Here is a 20,244-nt window from a genome sequence, read left to right as displayed (position 1 = left end):
GATGCCATGTCAAGACTTCACAGGGAGTTTTTCCTTTACTGCACCTTGCATGGCAAGGCTGTGCACATTATTTCATATTTGTCACAGATTCTCCCCTTTTATTAGCTTATTATTTTAATTCTATCATGGGACGTGTTTCCTCACTCCTCCCCCCTTTTAAGGTGCTCTGGCTTCCCTGGGCCGACCTGCTTCCAGCTCGCAGGGCACCAGAGCAGGGAGCTTGGTGAGAGGGGCCCTCACCCCTGAAGTCCAGGCTCTACCACCTGGTTCCTCTTCAAAGGGAGACACTGACAGGAAGGAGGATGGACATGCCATTCTTACAACAGAAAAGGGAAAAACAAAACCCCACTCTGAAGAGAAACGAAATAGGACCTGGAGAAAAAAATGCTTTGAGGGTAAACCTAAGGGCTTTAAATAAAACATCAGAACCACTAAGGACCTAAGATACCACTGAGTTATCTAGTTCAACTTTTCTCAAATTAGACACAAAGACATGGGTGAGCCCCAAACACAGGAGGGAGACCGATTTCTCTGGTGACATTAGCTGTATTTAATATCTACCATCATATAACAGAAGTTAACCTGAGGTGCCAATCAAACCAACCCCTGTCCCCCCCAACAATGCACAATAAGCAGCTAAGGCACAAAAGAAAATTAACCCCCCAACTCTCCCTGCCAGCAGACCCCAGGTGAAGCCAAATACACAGGCAATTTCCATACTAGCAAAATACTTTTATTATTTTTATGATAAAACAAAGAAAAAAAATTTTTTTTGGTGTATACAGAGTTAAGGGTAGTAAAAGAATAAGGGAATTAATAGGATTTCTATGTACTTTTGATGACAATAAAAAGTTAACAATACCGTTTGCCATAAAACTTATCATAGCTCCCCCAAAACACATATATAAGATCATAGTTTAAAAATCTATAAAAGTAAAAAATATACAGTTGGAAGCTCTAACGCTTATTCTGTCTTTAATATAAAATTGTAAACATTTATTTACACAAAGCAAATGTGTGTAATAAAAGCCCGAGCGCCCTTTCTTCTGAGTCGTGGCTCCTGGAAGACGGGGCTGTGCACAGAAGCAGGGTCATCTCCTCCCAACTCCCCAAACCAGATTTATAAATAAAGCCATGGGCAGCTCCTGGGGGGACCCCAAGAATCACATTTTATTGCTATGACATTGCAGCAAGTGAGGAGCCCCAGGCTGTGTGGCCGGCCCAGGACTAAGGCAGAGTGCAGGGCCGCGAACACCCTGGGGACAGAGGCAGGAGCAGGCAGCAGCCGGAGGGAGAAAGGAGAGGAAAAGGATCCATAACCAGCTGTCAGCCCTATTTTTGGCAGAAAACCCGCTGAAGTTACCCCCTTCCCCTTCAGATTGGGGAACTCACTCAGAGGGTGGAATCTTCACTGGCTTTATGATTTGTTTCCTTCTTTCAGAGCTAAACTAAGCATTTGGGGAAGGCAGGGAGGGTGTTTTAAGGGGAAATGGCCCATACGCCACCAAGGGTGGCAAATGGCTATTAGAGAAGATCTGAGGGTCTAAGTAACCTCAGGGAGAAAGGCACTGCTGGTGCAAAATAATTACCAATGCATGTACAACCCTCACAGCCCCTCAAAGCGACTTAGGCTGGTCACGTGAGTGCTTTCCTTGGCTCAATTCTTTATGTGTGGTGCTCCTTGAATGATCCATTTTGAGACTGCATGAAATTGAAAACAAGGCTGTGGTTTCTCAGTGCCACTCTGCAAAGAAGCCACTCTTCGGCGTACTCCTTCTCTCCACCATTCTGTGGGAAGCGCTCGCCCTGCGCTCACCACTGTGCTTCCGTTGTGGGGAAGGGCCCTCTGCATCTTCCCTTCTCACCAACAGCCCACATACCACATGGTATCTTGTGGACTCTGTTCAGCCGAGTCCGCCTGAACCTTTAGGAAGGATGTGTTAGTGTTATAAAGCAATCTCTTTAAAAAGTGCAAGTCATCCAACATGGGAGTGGCGAGGTCTGTAAGAAAAGTGGAGCTCCTTCCTGTGGGCCAGCCTGCAGTCTCCTTCCCCAAAACCTGGCAATGCTAAGTTCCCCCAGAGATTCTAGTGACTCTTTCTTTCCCCCCCAATGAGTAAGTCATTGCTTTCCACTTTGGCTGGAAGAGAGGAAGAGGAGGCAGAGAGAAAGACCATGGGAACTGAGGACAGGTAAAGGAAAGACACCTGTGACACCCACATAGTCGCCATGCTCTCACCACATTCAACTGCGTGTTCAGAGGAACCTCAGAAGGTGGGGTGGTATGACAGAGGACACAGGAACCCCAACTCTCTACCTGCAGCGTTTACCTGGGCTCCTTCTGCCAGGACACGGCAGGAAGGGATTCCTGGGGGCCTGGGAAGGAAGAGGAGGTGCTAGGAAGACCCTATCTGTGTCACCAGGTCTGCCATCCCACGGCATCCTGTTCCTTCTTGGCATATGCAGTCACAGCCTGCACTTATGGAAATGATTTTCCAATGGCCTCCTTCTCCCTTGAGAGCTGACAAAGAGCAGAAACAAAAAAGGCTCTTAATTAAAAGGAAACCCTAGGTCTCCAATGCTACTTGATTGACTTACACCACCACCTATCCTAATCTGTTTAAAAACCTTCTAAAATTTTTTTAAAAATCTTTTCTATGCTACAAATTGCAAAAAATTCTGCTATATAAAGTTTCAACAAAAACTTGTCCCCAACACTGGGGAAAGTGGAGAAATCTTGGATAAAGTCAACATGACAGCACAAGTTTTTATAAGCCCGACACTGTGTTTTACTGTTGTTACTGTCGTTTTTTTGGTCATTTGGATACAAAACCACCTTTAGAATTCTATCCTGCTGTCCCGATACCAGATAATGATGCCAGCAGCTGGGCTGGGGCCAGCCCAGCAGACCACAACTGCTGGCTGGAGAGCCACACGCCCATGGACCCTGACCAGGCCAGGCCTCAGCCAGGGCTTGGGCTCTACCTGTCCAGTCCCCGGGCCATAGGCTTTTGGTCCAAAGTAGTTGCTCTTTCTTGAATCTGAGAACAAAAATATAGGATGTATGAATACTAAAACCACCACAAATCCCTCCACTACTGAGACCCTAAAAGGTCATCCAAATCATTCATCCACTCCTCTGAAGTCCTGTTCTTCAGCAGGGAGTCAATCAGGTCGCTGTGCCCAGCCGCACTGGACAGCCCGCTGCTGCCTGGCTGCCCGCTGTAGGCGAAGGGCAGTTCCTGGCCCGAGGTCCGCACGGGGTAGGCCTGGGCACAATGGAGCCCCACCCGGCCACCCATCTGTGAGGCTGGGCCCTGGCCGAAGGCCCCCAACTCAGGCCCCGCTGGGCTCAGGCCAGGCAAGCCCTGCTGTGTGGCCACCTGGGGAGGTGCCGGGGCAGGGCCACGGGTCCTCTGCTGCGCGCTCACCGGGGGCAGCAAGGGCCCGGCCGCAGCTGCTGAGCTCATGGGGGCTGTGGGCCTGCCGGGCATCGCCTGGGAGAACTGGGGGCTGGGCATTTTCAGGTGGGCCTGCTGTATGTGGAAACCGGAGGCTGCAGTGAAGGGGCTCACGCTGCTGCTCCCCGGGGGCTGGCCACTCAGGGCCGGCATTCCCTGATGCTGCCATGCAGAGTTCTGGCCTCCAATGGCTGCTGAAACCCTTGGGACCTGTGGCTTAGTTAAACCAGAGTTGAGGGTCCCCTTATTGTGCTGCTGGGAGAGGCCAGAGCTTCCTAGAGAGTTCTGCCCATAGGGAGCTGACACTGAGGTGTTCTGGCCCACGCTGGTCTGCCGTGGAACGTGGGCATGTCCGTTGGTAGCCTGTGGGGGGGGCTGGGCAGCGATCTGGGTCATGCCAGAGGACATGCCGTAGAGGCTGCTCTGAGGCACGCTCTGGGCGCCGGCAAACTGAGCCACAGCCCGCTCCTGCTGGCCAGAGTTTGAGGGGAGAGAGGGAACCGATGTGTGTCCAGGGCCCATTGGCATCAAGTTCCCAGCCTGAGGGAACACTCGAGGACAGCTGGGGTTGGGCGGACCCGAGTTGTTCATGCCAGGCAGAGCAGCAGAGGACCCTAGAAGACAGAGAAGATTTTGTCAGTCAAGCTGGCATTTCTTTTTTTGTTGTTGTTATTATATTTATATATTTTTCTCTTTTAGAGACAGGGTCTTGCTCTGTTGCCCACGCTGAAGTGTACTGGACCGATCATATTCACAGTAACCTCAAACTCCTGGGCTTGAGTAATCCTCCTGCCTCAGCTTCCAGAGTAGCTGGGACTACAGGTGTATGCCACCATGTCCGGCTAATATTAAGATTTTATTTGTAGAGATGAGATCTTGCTATGTTGCTCAGGCTGGCCTCAAATTCTAGGCCTCAAGTGATCCTCCCATCTTGGCCTCCCAAAGTGCTAGAATTACAGGGATAAGCCACCACACCCCGCCAAGCTGGTATTTCTTGACCTCCACTGTGGAGATACCTCTGAGACCCTAGTTACAGCCTATCCTACATGCAAAATTGTAACCCTAGACATCTCGTAGTCCACTAGTGGCACACTGTCAGGAAGAGAGCTCTAGGGGATAGAGGGATAGAAAATCTCCCCCAGGGTGGAATGGAGGCCAGGTCTAGAACAATGACAGGGTTCAGAAAGGCACAGTGGAGGGAAAGCCAGTGGACTGGTTCATTCAATTTTCAAACACACATAAAATTTCTGCCCTATGGGGGCCCTAAGCTAGGCCCTGGGGACTTCAAGATGTATCTAACCCAAGATCTGCCCTGAAGAGGCAAAGTCACACATGGTACAGTCATAGCCTGGACAGCAGGGTGTGGGAACACAGGGGCCTGAAGCCTCAGTGTCTGGGAAAGATGTGGTGAGGACTTCAGAGAGATGGTAACAGATATACTGGGTTTAAAAAGCACAGAATTTTAGCAATTTAACAGTTTAGATAAAAAGTATATTCTAGGCAGACAAAGAATGTGCAAAGGCAGAATCACGAAAGGCTGTCCGCGTAGAGAACTTTAAGAGGCTGGCCATGGCTGTGGTGTGGAGACAGGGGCCAGCTGTTCAGAGATAAAATGGAAAGGCTACACCAGGTGCGGTGGCTCACGTCTGTAATCCTAGCACTCTGGGAGGCCTAGGCAGGTGGATCGCTCGTGGTCAGGAGTTCGAAAACAGCCTGAGCAAGAGTAAGACTCCGTCTCTACTAAAAATAGAAAGAAATTAATTGGCTAACTAAAAATATATAGAAAAAATTAGCCAGGCATGGTGGCGCATGCCTGTAGTCCCAGCTACTCGGGAGGCTGAGCCAGGAGGATCGCTTGAGCCCAGGAGTTTGAGGTTGCTGTGAGCTAGGCTGAGGCTGCCTACTCTAGCCCACACAACAGAGCGAGACTCTGTCGAAAAGCTAGTCTGGGCCAGACAGGGAAGAGCTGTGTACAGCATGTGAGGAGCAGGGTTGTGAAGCCCACACTGACGGACTGGGACTGTAGCTCAGACCCTGCTAGGAGAGGCAGTTCTGATCTGACTGGATGAGGGGGTGGCACAGTGTGGCAAGGCGGGATGGAGGACCCAGACGTGTGGGGACATTTCTGAGAGTTATCCCAAAATGGCAAGATGGTCAAGAGAGGAAGGAGGCTGGCATGAGATCGCCACATCATTTCTGAGCACCTGCTGGGGAAACAGCAGGGAACAGAGAGAGGGCCTGTGCTCAGAGAACCTGCTACCCAGGGTTTCTGGTATAAACAATGGACACATGGCAAAACCTGTTAACTGAGACAGGTTTTTGTGGGTAGGAGTCTCCCTGGGCCATACAGAAGTGGCCTCTATAACTCTTAAGAAAGTTCTTTGCTTCTGCCTTTATGTGTCTTCAATAAATGACCTTGTCCTATTTTCCAGATAAAGAGGGATTATTCAGGGATTGGTCCTAACTTAGTACTTTGTTTTTCCTCTTTCTCTGTCCACTAGCACCTAAATAAAAATTGGGTTGAAGAAAAGAGTCTATCTCCCTCCCATTGACAGCCCACACATTAGAGGGGACTGAAGGCAGGAGAATGGCCAAGACCAGGCTTCTGAGATGCTTGAAGACTTCAACTCCACGTTCCCAGTTAGCACACACATGTAGCCCCCTCTACCCTCCTCCAGGACACATGGCTGTGGCCAGTCTCTCTGGGACACTTTATGGCGAATACGAAGTGAAGAAGAGAGGTTTCTGAGACACTCCAACAGGGGCAGGAAGGCAGGTGCAGGCCAGATCTTACTGTATCTACCCTGTGAAACTTCTACACATTTCTAGAGGGCCAGTCTAAGCAAGTTCCTCTGGCACATCTCAGAAGTGACAGCTGAGACCACAGTGTACTTCCTGCCCTTTTCTGGCCAACTGTCCACTGCTGACGCTGCCATCTGTGACACCAAAGTGAGTTGGCAGGAGGAGACAAAAGAAGCAAAAGGCCACAGAACCGCATAAAGTCTTTCTTTATCTGGAAAATAGGAGAGGGTCATTTTTTGAAAACACATAAAGGCAAAAGCAAAGAACTTTCTTAAGAATTACAGAAGCCACTTCCTGTATGGCTAGAGATCCAGCAGAAGCATTTTCAGTGGTCTACCTCTATGCCCTCTTCTCCTTAGGCAGGATAACTAGAAAGCCAGGCTCCGTAGGCAGACTGAAGTTGAGATGATAAAGTAAAGGCATCACCCCTCGGGTAAAGCCAGGCCGAGAGCAGGGCTCAACCAGCACTGCACAGTGACCAATACAAGCTGCGATGCTCCATGGGCAGCCCGCCATCTCCTCAGACACCCCTTACCTGGGAACTGTCCAACCTGCTGCGGAAAGGTGCTCTGTGTTGGGTCTTGGTACTGGGGTGGTGGGCGGGTCAAATGGCGCTGAAACTGCTGCTTCTCCTAGAAAACGCCAAGAACAACAAAATAGCGAAGCCCACATAAAACAAAACCAAACAGAGTTAGGCCAGAGAAAAGTAAATTGTCCCAGTGTGTCACTCTCAAATGGGCTCCTGTGGAAATAGTGCTAATGATTTTACTTTGGGGGTTTTAATAAATAGTATGAAACAGATCTAAGGAACAATGAATAAGAAAAAAGGTAGGCCTATCAGTTTGAAATAATGGAGGGCAGATAAGGCAAATGAAAACAAAGCCATGATGAGATCCCACTTCACACCTACCAGGATGGCTAGAATCAAAACTCAGCTGTTAACAAGCACTGGTGAGAATGTGGAGAGACCAGCACCCTCATACACTGCTGGTGGGAATGTAAAATGGTACAGCCACTACAGAGAACACTCTGGCAGTCCCTCCAAAGGTTAAACGTAAGAATTACCACATCATGGCCGGGCGCGGTGGCTCACGCCTGTAATCCTAGCACTCTGGGAGGCCGAGGTGGGAGGATCGCTCAAGGTCAGGAGTTCGAAACCAGCCTGAGCAAGAACGAGATCCTGTCTCTACTAAAAAAAAAAAAAAAAAAAAAATAGAAAGAAATTAATTGGCCAGCTAAAAATATATAGAAAAAAATTAGCCGGGCATGGTGGCACATGCCTGTAGTCCCAGCTACTCAGGAGGCTGAAGCAGTAGGATCTCGTGAGCCTAGGAGTTTGAGGTTGCTGTGAGCTAGGCTGATGCCACGGCACTCTAGCCTGGGAAACAGAGTGAAACTCTGTTTCAAAAAACAAAAAAATAAAAAAAAGAATTACCACGTGACCCAGCAACTGCACCCCTAGGTATATATCCAAGATAAATGAAAACATGTTCACATGAAAACTTGTATGTGAATTCTCACAGCAGCATTATTCATAACAACCAAAAAGTAGAAACAACCCAAATGTTCCTCAATAGATGAATGAATAAAATATAGCATATCCATACAATGGAATCCTATTCAGCTACAAAGACGAATGAAGTACTGATATGCAGCACATGGCTGTATCTTGAAAACAGTCATACGAAATGTCCCGAACAGGCAAGTCTGTAGAGACAGAAGGTAGGCTAGCTGTTGCCTAGGGCTGGGGAGGCTAGAGGGTGGGAGAATGGCTGCTCACAGGTATGGGGTTTGTTTGTGGGTGATGTAAAGATTAGACAATGGACTCTGGTGATGGCTGTACAACTCTGCAAACACACTAAAAACCACTGAATTGTTTGCTTAAAATGTTATGTGAATTATATCCCAATAAAGCTGTTATTTTTCTAAATGGCAAAACTAAGGCAGTGATCATCCTGAATCAACTTTACTCTCTGGAGCTAGTTCTTGTGTCTTAAGGTGCAATTTAAAATCCTGTGAACTCACACTTGTTACCCTTTGTGCCTGCACACTACACTTGGTGACTGAGTGAACTATGTGTCCTGATCCTAGAACCTCAAGGACATCTTCACTCTTCATGCTCTGGCTTATGACAAACTGTACTCACAGCAAAGCTGGGACCCACAGCAGATGGATGGACAAGTGAGCTCAGTGGTTTGGAAGCTGCCAACTAGCAACATGGGAAAATGCCCCTTATGTGAACACATTCTACCTTCATAAAACCCCACTAAGTAACACACAGCAGCTAATGACATAGGCCACCTCTGTCTGAGACATGCACACTCCTGGAAAGGAGTTTTTAAAGAGCAAAGTACTCTAACACCAGGCCTACAAAATCAGTGCAAATCTATATGCACGAGTGGAGCTTGTGACTAAAACAGTGACGCAGGAAGCAGGTGAAGGTAGGGAGTGGGACGGTTTTCTTTTTACCTGTTCTGCCAGAAGGTGCTGTTGCCTTTGAAGGAACTGCTGTTGCTGCAAATGCTTTTGCTGCTGCTCCCTCTGTTTCTGCTGGTCCAAAAGCATCTGATGCTGCTTCATCACAGCCGCCTGCTGCTGGCTGCTGAGATAGGGGGGGCTGTTGTGAGAGCTGGCCACGGACACAGCAGGCGGCTGGGTCCCAACACTGGCGGCCGGGGCTGGTACAGGGACACTGGAAGGGTTCTGCTCCTGTCAACACAGGGGAGCCAGTGAAGTCTCTACGCTCTGATCAGACCAGATATGCCCCACCCAGTGAAAGCCTCATTCAAGGCTCACTCTCTTGAAGCCAAGCCTCTGCTGACCCCAACCACCACCATCTCACAGGGTTAGGGCGCAGCCAGAGCAGTAACACCTGAGCACGCAGGCATTTAGCAATGAACAACCACTCCACACGTTAGCCTTGCTCAACTATGATTCATCAGCGGCAAAAATGTGATTTTACATTAAAAATATTTAAGCTCTCATACTTGCACAAGACAGTTCCAGTAAGCAACTGAGGCTTATCAGAATGTCTGAATGAGGAGGGGACCCACAGAAGAACACTCTGAAGAGGGCTTTAGTTGACAGAGACACACCATTCCATGTGTGTGAACTTTGGGTTTGGGGCTGTTCATGAACTGCCTGAAAATGGACGTCTGTCCGCTTGTGTACAAGCATTTCACCGGGAAGAGACTGCTTAGCTTTTGTCAGATACCCAAGCTCAAAAAATACAGAGTATCAATGAGAACTGAAGTGAAGAGTCATAGCCAAGGCTACCACAATATTATTCAACATCATAACTTACATTTAAAAGAAAACGGAGGCCGGGCGCTGTGGCTCACGCCTGTAATCCTAGCTCTTGGGAGGCCGAGGCGGGCGGATTGCTCAAGGTCAGGAGTTCAAAACCAGCCTGAGCAAGAGCGAGACCCCGTCTCTACTATAAACAGAAAGAAATTAATTGGCCAACTGATATATATATAAAAAAAAATTAGCCGGGCATAGTGGCGCATGCCTGTAGTCCCAGCTACTCGGGAGGCTGAGACAGCAGGATTGCTTGAACCCAGGAGTTTGAGGTTGCTGTGAGCTAGGCTGACGCCACGGCACTCTAGCCTGGACAACAAAGTGAGACTCTGTCTCAAAAAAAAAAAATAAATAAATAAAAGAAAACAGGAAAACCAAGCACAGGAAGAAGGCAAAAAGCAATTATTATTTAAACAAGTTCAAATTTTTCAGTTTCTTTCCAGTTCATATTCGTTTGTATATTTAATCTTCTCAAGATTCTAATCTTAGATTCTGTGGTGTGATTTTATTCCAGTCACCAGAAGCTTAAGGACTACTGAGAGTACAGCGCAAAGCACTACTCAAACAACATTTATCACTGCGGTGCTTTGCCTTTGCTAAGGTTGTGTTTCATGGCTGTGTAACATTTTAATGGCTGAAATAAGTGGAAGTATCAATATTTATACATGGATTCTCCTATTGGGAGATGCTTAAACTGCTTCCAGGTTTTGGCTATTAGAAATAATCATGCAATGAATATCTCATATATAACTTTTTTGCTCTGGATTATTTCTTTAGACCAACTTGCAGGGGGTAGAATATGTCAATATTTATGGACATTTTTGTGGCTTATGAAGAACACATAATGCCAATTACTTCCCAAAAGCAGTGTGCCCAGTTCTATATGCTCACCAATATAGGAGTGTGTCGATTTCCTCAAGATACTACCATCATTGGACTGTAAAATTTTTGATTTTTAAAATTTTAGAGTTTACTACAAATACAAAAGATACATACACAAAGGTATCCACTGCAGGCCTACATACAGTAGTGAGAAATGGGAGGCAGCCCACAGGGCTATTTCTCCCCTGCAGAGCCATGTGATTCTGCTCAGCTTGAGCATCATGACTAAATAACTACAGGGTTTAGATGTGCTGGGAAGCAGCACAAACCTAAAATGTAATAAGCATACAAAAAACTAAGGGATTTTGAACATAGAGATCTGAAAGGTGGCAAAAAACCAAAACCTCTAAGAAGCACACTGAATGTGATCTTTACCTGTAAAAGTACAGCTACAAATGACTTAATTTAAATCCTATGGAATGAAAGAGACACTGGAACTAAATGCAGGTGATTTTTCAGATGTTTATGCATTTAAAATCCAATTACACTAGGGAATTTTACTCTATTTTTGTTTCTTAAGAATCAACCCGGGTTTATTTTATAAATTTTCACTCCCAGAGGAGTCACAGGACAGCAGCTGCTCCTCCTCTCTCTGTTCCCATGACTACTTTGGACAATTTACATCCAACTTAGCGAGTAACCTCACTAAAGTATCTGCAGCAGTGACAGAAAAGGAAGCCACATACTTACCTGGCCAGGCGGAACTAGTGATCGGAAGGGCATACTTCCTGGCTTTGGTTTCATCAGAAACAAGGGGCTTTGCTCACTGCTCAGATGGGACAGCTGCTGGGGAAGATAAGCCGCCAGGGCTGGCTTGCTCGGGCCAGACCCGGGGCTGCCTTGCCCACAGTCTGCTTTGTAATGAGAAAGGGGTTTTGTATTGCCATAGTCCAGCACTGACCCTGGGTTATTCACAGAGTTCTGATTCAAGCTACTTGGTGGCTGGTGACTCAGCAGGTTCACATGGCTGGGCTGGAGGTAGGGTCCTCCAGGCCGAGGGGAACTCTTGTTCACACTAGACATCATGAGCAATTTGGAGTTAGTGAAGTCTTGCTTATAGCCAGGAGGGCTGGCAGGGTTCTCCATGGGGTAAGGGACATCTAAGGGACTATGGGAGGGCCCCGTCTGCTGCCATGTGGACATCTGGCTGGGGGCTGGTGCTGGGGCAGCCTGCTGTGGGTTCTGGAGCATTTGCTCACGCTTCTGCTTGGCAGCGATCTGCTGGAGCTGGTGGGCGGAAGACAGCTCCGAGGCCCCTCCTGGACTCTGGGTAGGCAACACTACACTCGCGAGGGCTCTTTGTGTATTCTGGGCTTGGGCTGATGCCGGCATCAGGTTTGGACTGGTATTGTCTGCCCCAGGCTGACCAGAGGTGTGGAACAGGGTCTGAGAGCCTCCCAGGCTGGGAGAATCTGTGTTCACAGGGGCAGATGGAGGCCCCATAAAGGTCTGTCCTGCAGACCCAGCCCTCACTTGTGGAGAGCCTAACTGTTCTTGCTCAAAGGCTGCTGGAGAGAATTCCGTCTTAATATTAATGTCCTGTGCCAAGGGGGTTTGTGTGGCAGAACCAGAAGACTCTGGGTCCTTCTTCTCCTCAAAGTCCTCATTAAATAGGTCCTTCATGTCTTCATCAGGCACTGACCTGTTCAGCTCCTCGATGAGCTCCTTCCACTCCTGCTCGTTCAGGTTGAGGTCAGGCATGAGGTTGCTTTGCGATATGGAGCCTCCAGCCCCAGCAATCATGCAAGGCAGGTCATCGACAGGTTCCTGCTTCAGTTCTTTACTCAGGCTCAGAGCAAATGACTCACTTGGGTTATTCCCACCATTCGAGTGGAGGTTTGAGTCAGCCAGACATGTTTTGTTGACAGAGTCCAGCCCCAGAGAGTGCTTCCCGCTGGACTGCAAGGCCTCTCCTCCAGGAGGCTTGCCAGGCTGCCCACACGGGGAGGCTGGAGGCAGTCCATTGGAAGTGATGGCTCCTGCCAGAGGGGCCTCCCGGCGGGTCTTCTTATGCCCAGGGAAGAGTTCTCCATAGCCATTCTGTTGATCGCCATTCTGAGGGGAGGCAGCGCTGTCAAGATTCCTCTTCACCGTATCAGGAAGATGCTGAAGAACAATGAAAAAGAGACATGTAGGTACACCCCACGCGTGAGGCCTCCCTGCCTGTAGCAGTGACGAAAGCCGGGGGCCTGTGCCCTGCAGTGCTCCTGGGGGCTGCCAGCTCAAGGCTCACCCCCTCTTCTGGGAAGACACCTCTGTACCCGACAACGCTGCCTCTCACCAGCTCTGCACTGGGCAGAACTGATGTCTAGGTCAGCCCTGGGGAACTGAGGTGTCAGTCCCTGGACCTCTGCAGTCCTCTCTTTCTGCAGGATATAAGCCTGATGCTGCCCACAGTCACCTCGTCTGAGGGTTTGCCTGGGGATGGAACCAATGAAAAAGGGCCAAAGGATACACATACATTTTTGAGTATGTCATTGAGCCCTGGATCTAGGTGTACCTGAGACCGGCTACCCCCTAGACTTTCTACTTATGTCAATTAATAAATTCCTTCCTGTGTTAAGCCAGTTTAACTTGAATTTCTGTTGCTGTCAACTGAAGGAGCCCTGACGAGTAAGGTTTCTCCCTCAGGTCTTGGTGGGGGCTGACCATAGCACCATGCATCCATATAGCCACACAGGCTGGTGTTCACGCCCTTCTCGGGCCCAGCTCTTCTCTCCAGGCTGGGCTGCTCCCTCACATGTCATGCAGGCGACTGCCCCTCAGCTCTTGTCCCACTTTCCTCCCCATCAATCCACTCCCCTGCTCCCAACCACCACCCTTGTAGACCTGGCCACTTCTTACCAAAACCGTGCATGTGAACACAATGTTTAGTCTGGCACCATGATTCTCTGCTTTCCATTTTCTCCCCAACTAGATGCCTTCGGCTAACCTTATTAAGAGTCCACCTTGTGCCAGAGACAAGTGCTGTGGGGCACGTAAAGAGGAATAAGGTGGTTCCTGCTCTCATGGGCTCCCAGTCTTCTAGGACAAGGGGCGTGACTACAGAACAAGAACAGTATATTAATGAGTACCCTCAGAGTTCTGGGGCAGATATTTCATGATGAGAACACGACAGAGGTAGGAGGGGGAGGAGAGAGATGGTATCTTTCTGCTATTTCCCCAGCCTCGTGTTCAGTTGTCAGGATTTGACTCCTCCACTGCCCAAAAGAGGTGCCTTTGCTCGGCCCTATAAACATGTACTGTTCCTTTCCTATGTTTTACCTGTATTACATTCTTGCATTTCATTCCCCATCCCCAATATCATCCTCCCTCCTAACACTAAACATCTCTAGTGTGTTATTTAAAAATGTCCCAAATAACAGCTTTAATTATTATCTTTAAGAGATTTCTGAGGAGTCAGCACTCTGTGCTGTTACTCCTGTTGCAGAGAAGGGCCATCCCGACCACCACGCCCAACCTAGCAGCAGAGTGCAGAGGTGCTCTAGCCTGGGCGTCCTGCCCAAGGCGACTCCGTGGGCACCAGCTCTCAGCAGCAAACTACCCACTGGACACCAAAGAGGACCATTTTCTCAACCTCAAAGTCCCAATTCCAATGCTCCCATTTGTTTTTCCCCCTTAACTGTTAAAGCTGACTGACCAGTGCTCCACAAATCCTAGCTGAGTCAGTATTTCTTTAAATCCATATATGGGTGTCTAAGTTGGTTTGAAAAAAACCTTAGGAATGCCTGACAAATGTAACTGTAGGGCAGAGGTAGGTATCTCAATCCTAGGCCCCAATTCAAAACAGGACTTTACTTTCATGTAGATTATTTTGCTTCCTACTGCCACCTAGAGGGAAAGGGGACTTGAACAATACTCCTAAAATGAACCCTTTATAAAAGCCATTGTTTGAAAAGTTTTCCTTTGGGGAAGGTAAAATCATACCTATTTAAGGTCAGAAAAAATAAAAATAAGCTAACATTTCTTGGATTTTTGTTTTTTCTATTATTTCCTTTTGCTCCACAGTGCCAGGTCTGGGCTGTCTGCAAACCTGGGAGCTCAGTTTTCCATTTTCCTAAGGGGAAAGATGGAACCTAAGGGGTCAAGGTACTTGATGAGTCAGCTGGTCATCCCAGATTAGAAACAGAATCCTCTGCCCTAACAATTATAAAAGCTACCACTCACTCTTTCATTATCCACATGCAAACAGCTGCAGACAAGTTCCAGAGTAAGAACTCAATTTTGCAATACCAATTGCTTTTAGCCAAAGGAAACACTGAGCCGTTTTCTCAACTCCTCACAAAATTTAACTAGAATGACATAGGCAGGAATGGGGGTTGTGGAATATGGTGGTCCTGGAAAGATTGTTTAGCCTTGAGCATTTGCAGAGTGCCTGATATGTGCAGGGCACTGCAGAGGAAGGCAAAACTGAGTAAGCCTTTGAGCCTAAGCTCCAATAGAGGTGGGAAAACAGTCTGAATAGATTAAAAGTTATGTAAAAACAAACACACAAGATGCTATAAAGCAATATAAGACTGGCTGCCATAAATAAATACATGAAAAAATAAAAATAATAAACACACGAGCCTGTTCTCATCCTATCTGGTACTTCTGGGCACTAAGCCCAGAGGCTCCTGCTGCAGATACAGAATGCTCTCCGTGCACGGGGCTCCAGGAGACCTAGTCCTGGGAGAGAGTGCAATCAGATGTTCGCGGTCTGCTGGAGAACGGTGTGTGCTCACTGAGTTCGCCTTCCACCAAGGACACTGTAGCCTGACTCCCACTGGCCAGTGCCTGCTCCCTCCTGGGAGGCCTCCGCCTCCAGGTGCCACCCCCATCTTCTGCTCTGGGAAAGGCTCCAGGATGTTGACACTGCTCTGAATCAAACTGGAGCTAGTCACACCTTGTGGAACGCACTAGCCTGACAGGAGGGTCCTTCGCCCAGTCTCCACTTCCTCTTTCTTCAACCACCCACCACTGCAATCCCAGGGTGCTCTGTGGTCAAACTCACCTAAGAATGACAGCACCTACACTCTTCCACTCTGAGTTAGCAGATGTGGCTGTCGGAGACAGGTGTGACTCTCTCATCAGTGCTTCTTATGCACAGGTAGTAAACTGGGGCAGCTACCGCTGCTTCCTGCCCTTCCTCACTGGGAAACTTGCTTCTCCTTCCCATTCTTCTTTGCTTCTTCTGTCACCCTCCTTATTAGCCAGGTACCACATCTCACCACCCCTGCAAGCCAGCGCCTTGGTCTACTGCAATGTGGGTCACCTCGCTCACCAATCTGGGAAGGAGAGAGATGCTGAGGAGGGCTACATTCTCTGAAGGTCAGCAATGTTCTTCATGCTATCACATGCAGGTCACGTGTTCAGTCCTTCCTTTCCCACTCTCCCTCTCCCTCCACCATCTGGCACTTAATTAATTTCTTCCATCTTTAACGCTCTCTTTCCTCACATTTCTCTAAAACATTCTCTTGCTTTCTCTTTTACTTTTCTGGTTGTTTCTTCTCAGTTTCCTTTGAGAAGTCTCCTGTACTCTTGCCCTTCGATTAAATATCGAAGTCTTCTCCCCTTTTCACTCTATGCTCTCTCCCTGAGATTTTCCACCCATTCCCATGTCTTCAAACTCCTACGAGTGAACAGCTCAGAATAAACCCAGCTGCCCCCGGGACCAAATATTGATTCCCACCCAGTCCAAGCTCCTTTCACCACTCTCCACACTGTATTCCATGCTGGCCACACGGCCCCTTAGAGCACCTGCTCATTCCTGTGCTCCTTTGCCCAGAAAGCTGCTTTCCCCTCTGACCCTTCCTGGATGGCGACGCATCGCACAACTCAGGTGGCTGATCCCCTCAGTCACTCACCATCACCTACTCGTGCCCACAGACTTCCTTGTTGGTTTCCCCATAGAAGAGACTAAGTTGAATGAGCCCAGCTCCCCAATTAGGATGAAGAGCAGAGAACCCAGCACTTCGGACAGTGCCTGGCACTCAGCGAGTGTTTCTGTATCTAACCCACCCACCTCTGCAGAGCTCCTGACTCATGCCTGTCCAAAGACTTACCTAGCACGCCTCTGCTTGAGTAGATACAGATATTTCAGATGAAATCTGTCCAAAGTTCATGCCAGCTTCTCCCTAGTCCTATCTTCTTTTCCCCTGTTCCTATCTCAGAGAATGACTCTACTAGCCACCCAGCCACATAAAGCAGAAACCAGACAGCTACCCCTCCTTCACTCCCCACATCCAATCAGTATCCAAGTCCTACAGAGTCCAGCATTTCTTGAACCCACCCACTTCTCTCCATCCACCAACACCAATTTCTGTCACTTGAATCATTTAATTTAATTTAATTTTTTAGAGACGAGTCTCACTCTGTCACCTAGGCTGCAGTGCAGTGGTGTGATCAGAGCTTACTGCAGCCTAGGACTCCTGGGCTCAGGCTCAAGTGATCCTCCCACCTCAGCCTCCTGAGTAGCTGTGACTAAAGTTGTGTACCACTGCTCGAGGTCAGGAGTTCGAAACCAGCCTGAGCAAGAGCGAGACCCCGTCTCCACTATAAATAGAAAGAAATTAATTGGCCAACTAATATATATATAGAAAAAATTAGCTGGACCTGGCAGCACATGCCTGTAGTCCCAGCTACTCGGGAGGCTGAGGCAGGAGGATTGCTTGAGCTCAGGAGTTTGAGGTTGCTGTGAGCTAGCCTGATGCCACGGCACTCACTCTAGCTGGGGCAACAGAGTGAGACACTGTCTCAAAAAAAAAAGAAACAGTCCCAGCTAATTTTTCTTGTTTTTCTTTTCTTTCAGAAATGAGGTCTTACTATGTTGCCCAAGATGGTCTTCAATTCTTGGCCTCAAATGATCCTCCCACCTGAGCCTCCCAAAACACTGGGATTACAGGCATGAGCCACCATGCCTGACCTCACTTGAATTAACACATTGACTACCATACCAGAAAAAAAAATTTTTTTCCTTGAGGCCACGTGTTTGATTATAACAACAGAATAAAAACTTCAAAAACAAAATGATCCTTTCTAATTTAATGAAAATTTGATTTTTTATTGTTGTGTGTGCATGAGTTACATGCAACTAAACTGTCAATATTAATTGTAACAATAAGAACACCAAGTAAGATTTTCACAAACCAACTGTAGTTACATATGCTTCACAAGGCCCTGGGCTCAAAACTAGTGTAAGTTAAACACAACTCACCCGGCAGCTATGTGTTAACAAAGTATTATAGGAAGCCTCCTGTCGAGATTCCATGCCATGGTCACAAGGATGGTGCTGAAGGACAAATCTGATTGGGTCATTCTTTTCCTTAAAGCCCTTCAATGGCTGCTGGTTGCCCTCAGGTCTTCACAACCCTGAGCTTGGCTCCTTCCTCTCTCAGGCTTTGGCATGGGATTAACTGCCCACCATCTCCCCAACCATGCCCAGGCTGCACTCCATGGTGCTGTTTACTGGTACTTAGCAGAAGTTCAAACCTATAACACTGGAAGTTTCTAAGGTAACAATTACTAAATACTGGCAAATTTCAACTTAATACCATGCTGTTTGGCCAGGCAGTGGCTCATGCCTGTAATCCTAGCACTCTGGGAGGCCAAGGTGGGTGGACTGCTCGAGGTCAGGAGTTCGAAACCAGCCTGAGCAAGAGCGAGACCCCGTCTCTACTATAAATAGAAAGAAATTAATTGGCCAACTAATATATATATAGAAAAAATTAGCCGGACCTGGTGGCATATGCCTGTAGTCCCAGCTACTCGGGAGGCTGAGGCAGGAGGATTGCTTGAGCCCAGGAGTTTGAGGTTGCTGTGAGCTAGGCTGACGCCACGACACTCACTCTAGCTGGGGCAACAGAGTGAGACTCTGTCTCAAAAAAAAGAAAAAAAAAAAAAATACCATGCTGTTTTCTTTTTCCCATGAACTTTTCCAGTACCCTGCATATATACTCAGAGGACCCTCAGAAACCCTGACTTTTGTTGGAAAAGACCCTCTCTTCAGGTAAAGTAGATCCATTTTCATGCAATGTTCAAGGTTTTAATAATTTGAGGACAGGAAAGCCATGTCAAGTAGCAACCTGTTACTTTGAAAAGGCACAAATTTGAAGTACTATAGGGATAAGTCATTAGTTACCTAGTGTGCCTCACCAAACACTCATTTCCAGTAATTTCTTCTTATTTTTATTCATTTATTTATTTATTTTGAGATAGGGTCTCACTCTGTCACCTGGGCTATGCTGCAGTGGCGTCATCACAGCTCACTGTAACTTCAAACTCCTGGGCTCAAGCAATCCTCCTGCCTCAGCCTCCTGAGTAGCTGGGACTACAAGCACCACCACCACACCCAGCTTACTTCTTATGATTTCTTCCCATTATTATTATTAACTTATAATTCTCAGTTAATTCAAGATTTCACTTAACTTTCAAAACTTAACGTTCGGAACAACCCTGGAGGATACGTATCACTGTTCTTGTTTACAGCCAACGAAATTCAGAAAATTACGAGAGGTTTCCTGAGATTTGAACATTCAGATGTCTTGGGAAGGATCTCTTGTGAATGTTGGGTCTGCTGCCAATACCCATAGCCCAGTCACCCGCATCAGAATGAGAACTGGGCCCAAATTAGTCCCATTTCCAGGAGTGATGCTGAAGGAGCAGCGTGTGTATGAATCACCAGCAGCCGAAGGGAGTGAGTCAGAGTTTCAAAGTGTGAAACAAAGAGCACCCTCCCTAGGCAAAGCATGAAGAGCCCTAGCCAGGTGTCATTACCAGAAAAACAGGCTACGCTACGATGAAATCCCACACACCATGCCCACAGACAATTCTTTGTGAAATACTTAAAAAAAAAAAAATCAACAGAACCATCTACCTGCTACTAAAAACTACCATGTTGAAGACATTATTTGTCTTAATAGTTTGGAATAGTCATTGATTTAGAATGCAAACGACCCAGCATGGTCAGTACTACAGATCTCTGTAAGCTCCACTCTTGTCACTGAATCTACTTGTCAAGGACATACAGAAGATGGTAAGTTCCAGAACAATTTCTTTTCCACAAAACTTTATAGTTTGGTGCCTAAACATTTATACCATCACCTTACTAAAAAATCCTTTTATTCTGAAATAATTATAGATTCGCAGGAAAGTGCAAGGTAGTGCAGAGAGGTTGTGTGTACCCTTCACCCAGCTTCCCCCAGTGGTTGTATGTTACAAAATAATAGCATGATACCAAAACCAGGCATTTGAGACAGGTATAATGTGAGAATATAATTTGAAGGAGCTCACAAAATTTCACTCCAAAATATGACTCCTTGATATAAAGAGTGTTTTAAACTAAAGGCCCTTAAAGATCAACAAACAGGGCCCAGTGTGGTGGCTCACACCTGTAATCCTAGCCCTCTGGGAGGCCAAGGTGAGAGGATCGTTTGAGCTAAGGAGTTCAAGATCAACCTGAGCAAGAGTGAGACCCCATCTCTATTAAAAATAGAAAGAAATTAATTGGCCAACTAAAAATATATAGAAAAAATTAGCCAGGCATGGTGGTGCATGCCTATAGTGCCAGCTACTTAGGAGGCTGAGGCAGGAGGATTGCTTGAGCCTAGGAGCTTGAGGTTGCTGTGAGCTAGGCTGACACCACGGCACTCTAGCCAGAGCAACAAGTGTGAGACTCTGTCTCAAAAAAAAAAAAAAAAAAATCAACAGATATGGGAAGGGGGCTTCCCTCTTTCTTCACAAAAAAAAAAATCAGACCCATCAAAAAGAACTGACTTCCCTTCCCCTCCTTTTTATCTCAATATGTTGCAGAAAAGATCAA

At 47.4% G+C, this 20,244-nt stretch overlaps 1 protein-coding gene across 2 annotated transcripts in view; it reads right to left on the bottom strand.

The window, feature by feature from the left end:
* Positions 1 to 717: 717 nt before the first annotated feature.
* MAML1 (mastermind like transcriptional coactivator 1) overlaps positions 718 to 20,244 on the bottom strand; it is a 51,615-nt gene continuing 32,088 nt past the window's right edge. Inside the window, exons 2-6 of one of the 2 annotated variants that reach the window (XR_001160534.2) lie at positions 11,136 to 12,551; positions 8,733 to 8,972; positions 6,799 to 6,895; positions 2,331 to 4,075; positions 718 to 1,924 (exon numbers count right to left, since the gene is read on the bottom strand). Coding sequence is in view for 1 of the 2 variants with exons in the window: in XM_012789937.3 (XP_012645391.2) it covers positions 3,096 to 4,075; positions 6,799 to 6,895; positions 8,733 to 8,972; positions 11,136 to 12,551 (2,733 nt within the window). In the remaining variant the exon portion in view is untranslated. Of the gene's footprint in view, positions 4,076 to 6,798; positions 6,896 to 8,732; positions 8,973 to 11,135; positions 12,552 to 20,244 lie in introns of both variants that reach the window. The other variant, XM_012789937.3, reaches the window with a different exon arrangement.

The sequence above is a fragment of the Microcebus murinus genome, chromosome 17 (assembly GCF_040939455.1).
Source record: "Microcebus murinus isolate Inina chromosome 17, M.murinus_Inina_mat1.0, whole genome shotgun sequence".
In the NCBI taxonomy this organism is placed as follows: domain Eukaryota; kingdom Metazoa; phylum Chordata; class Mammalia; order Primates; family Cheirogaleidae; genus Microcebus; species Microcebus murinus.
This window is presented reverse-complemented; position numbering and strand designations above follow the sequence as displayed.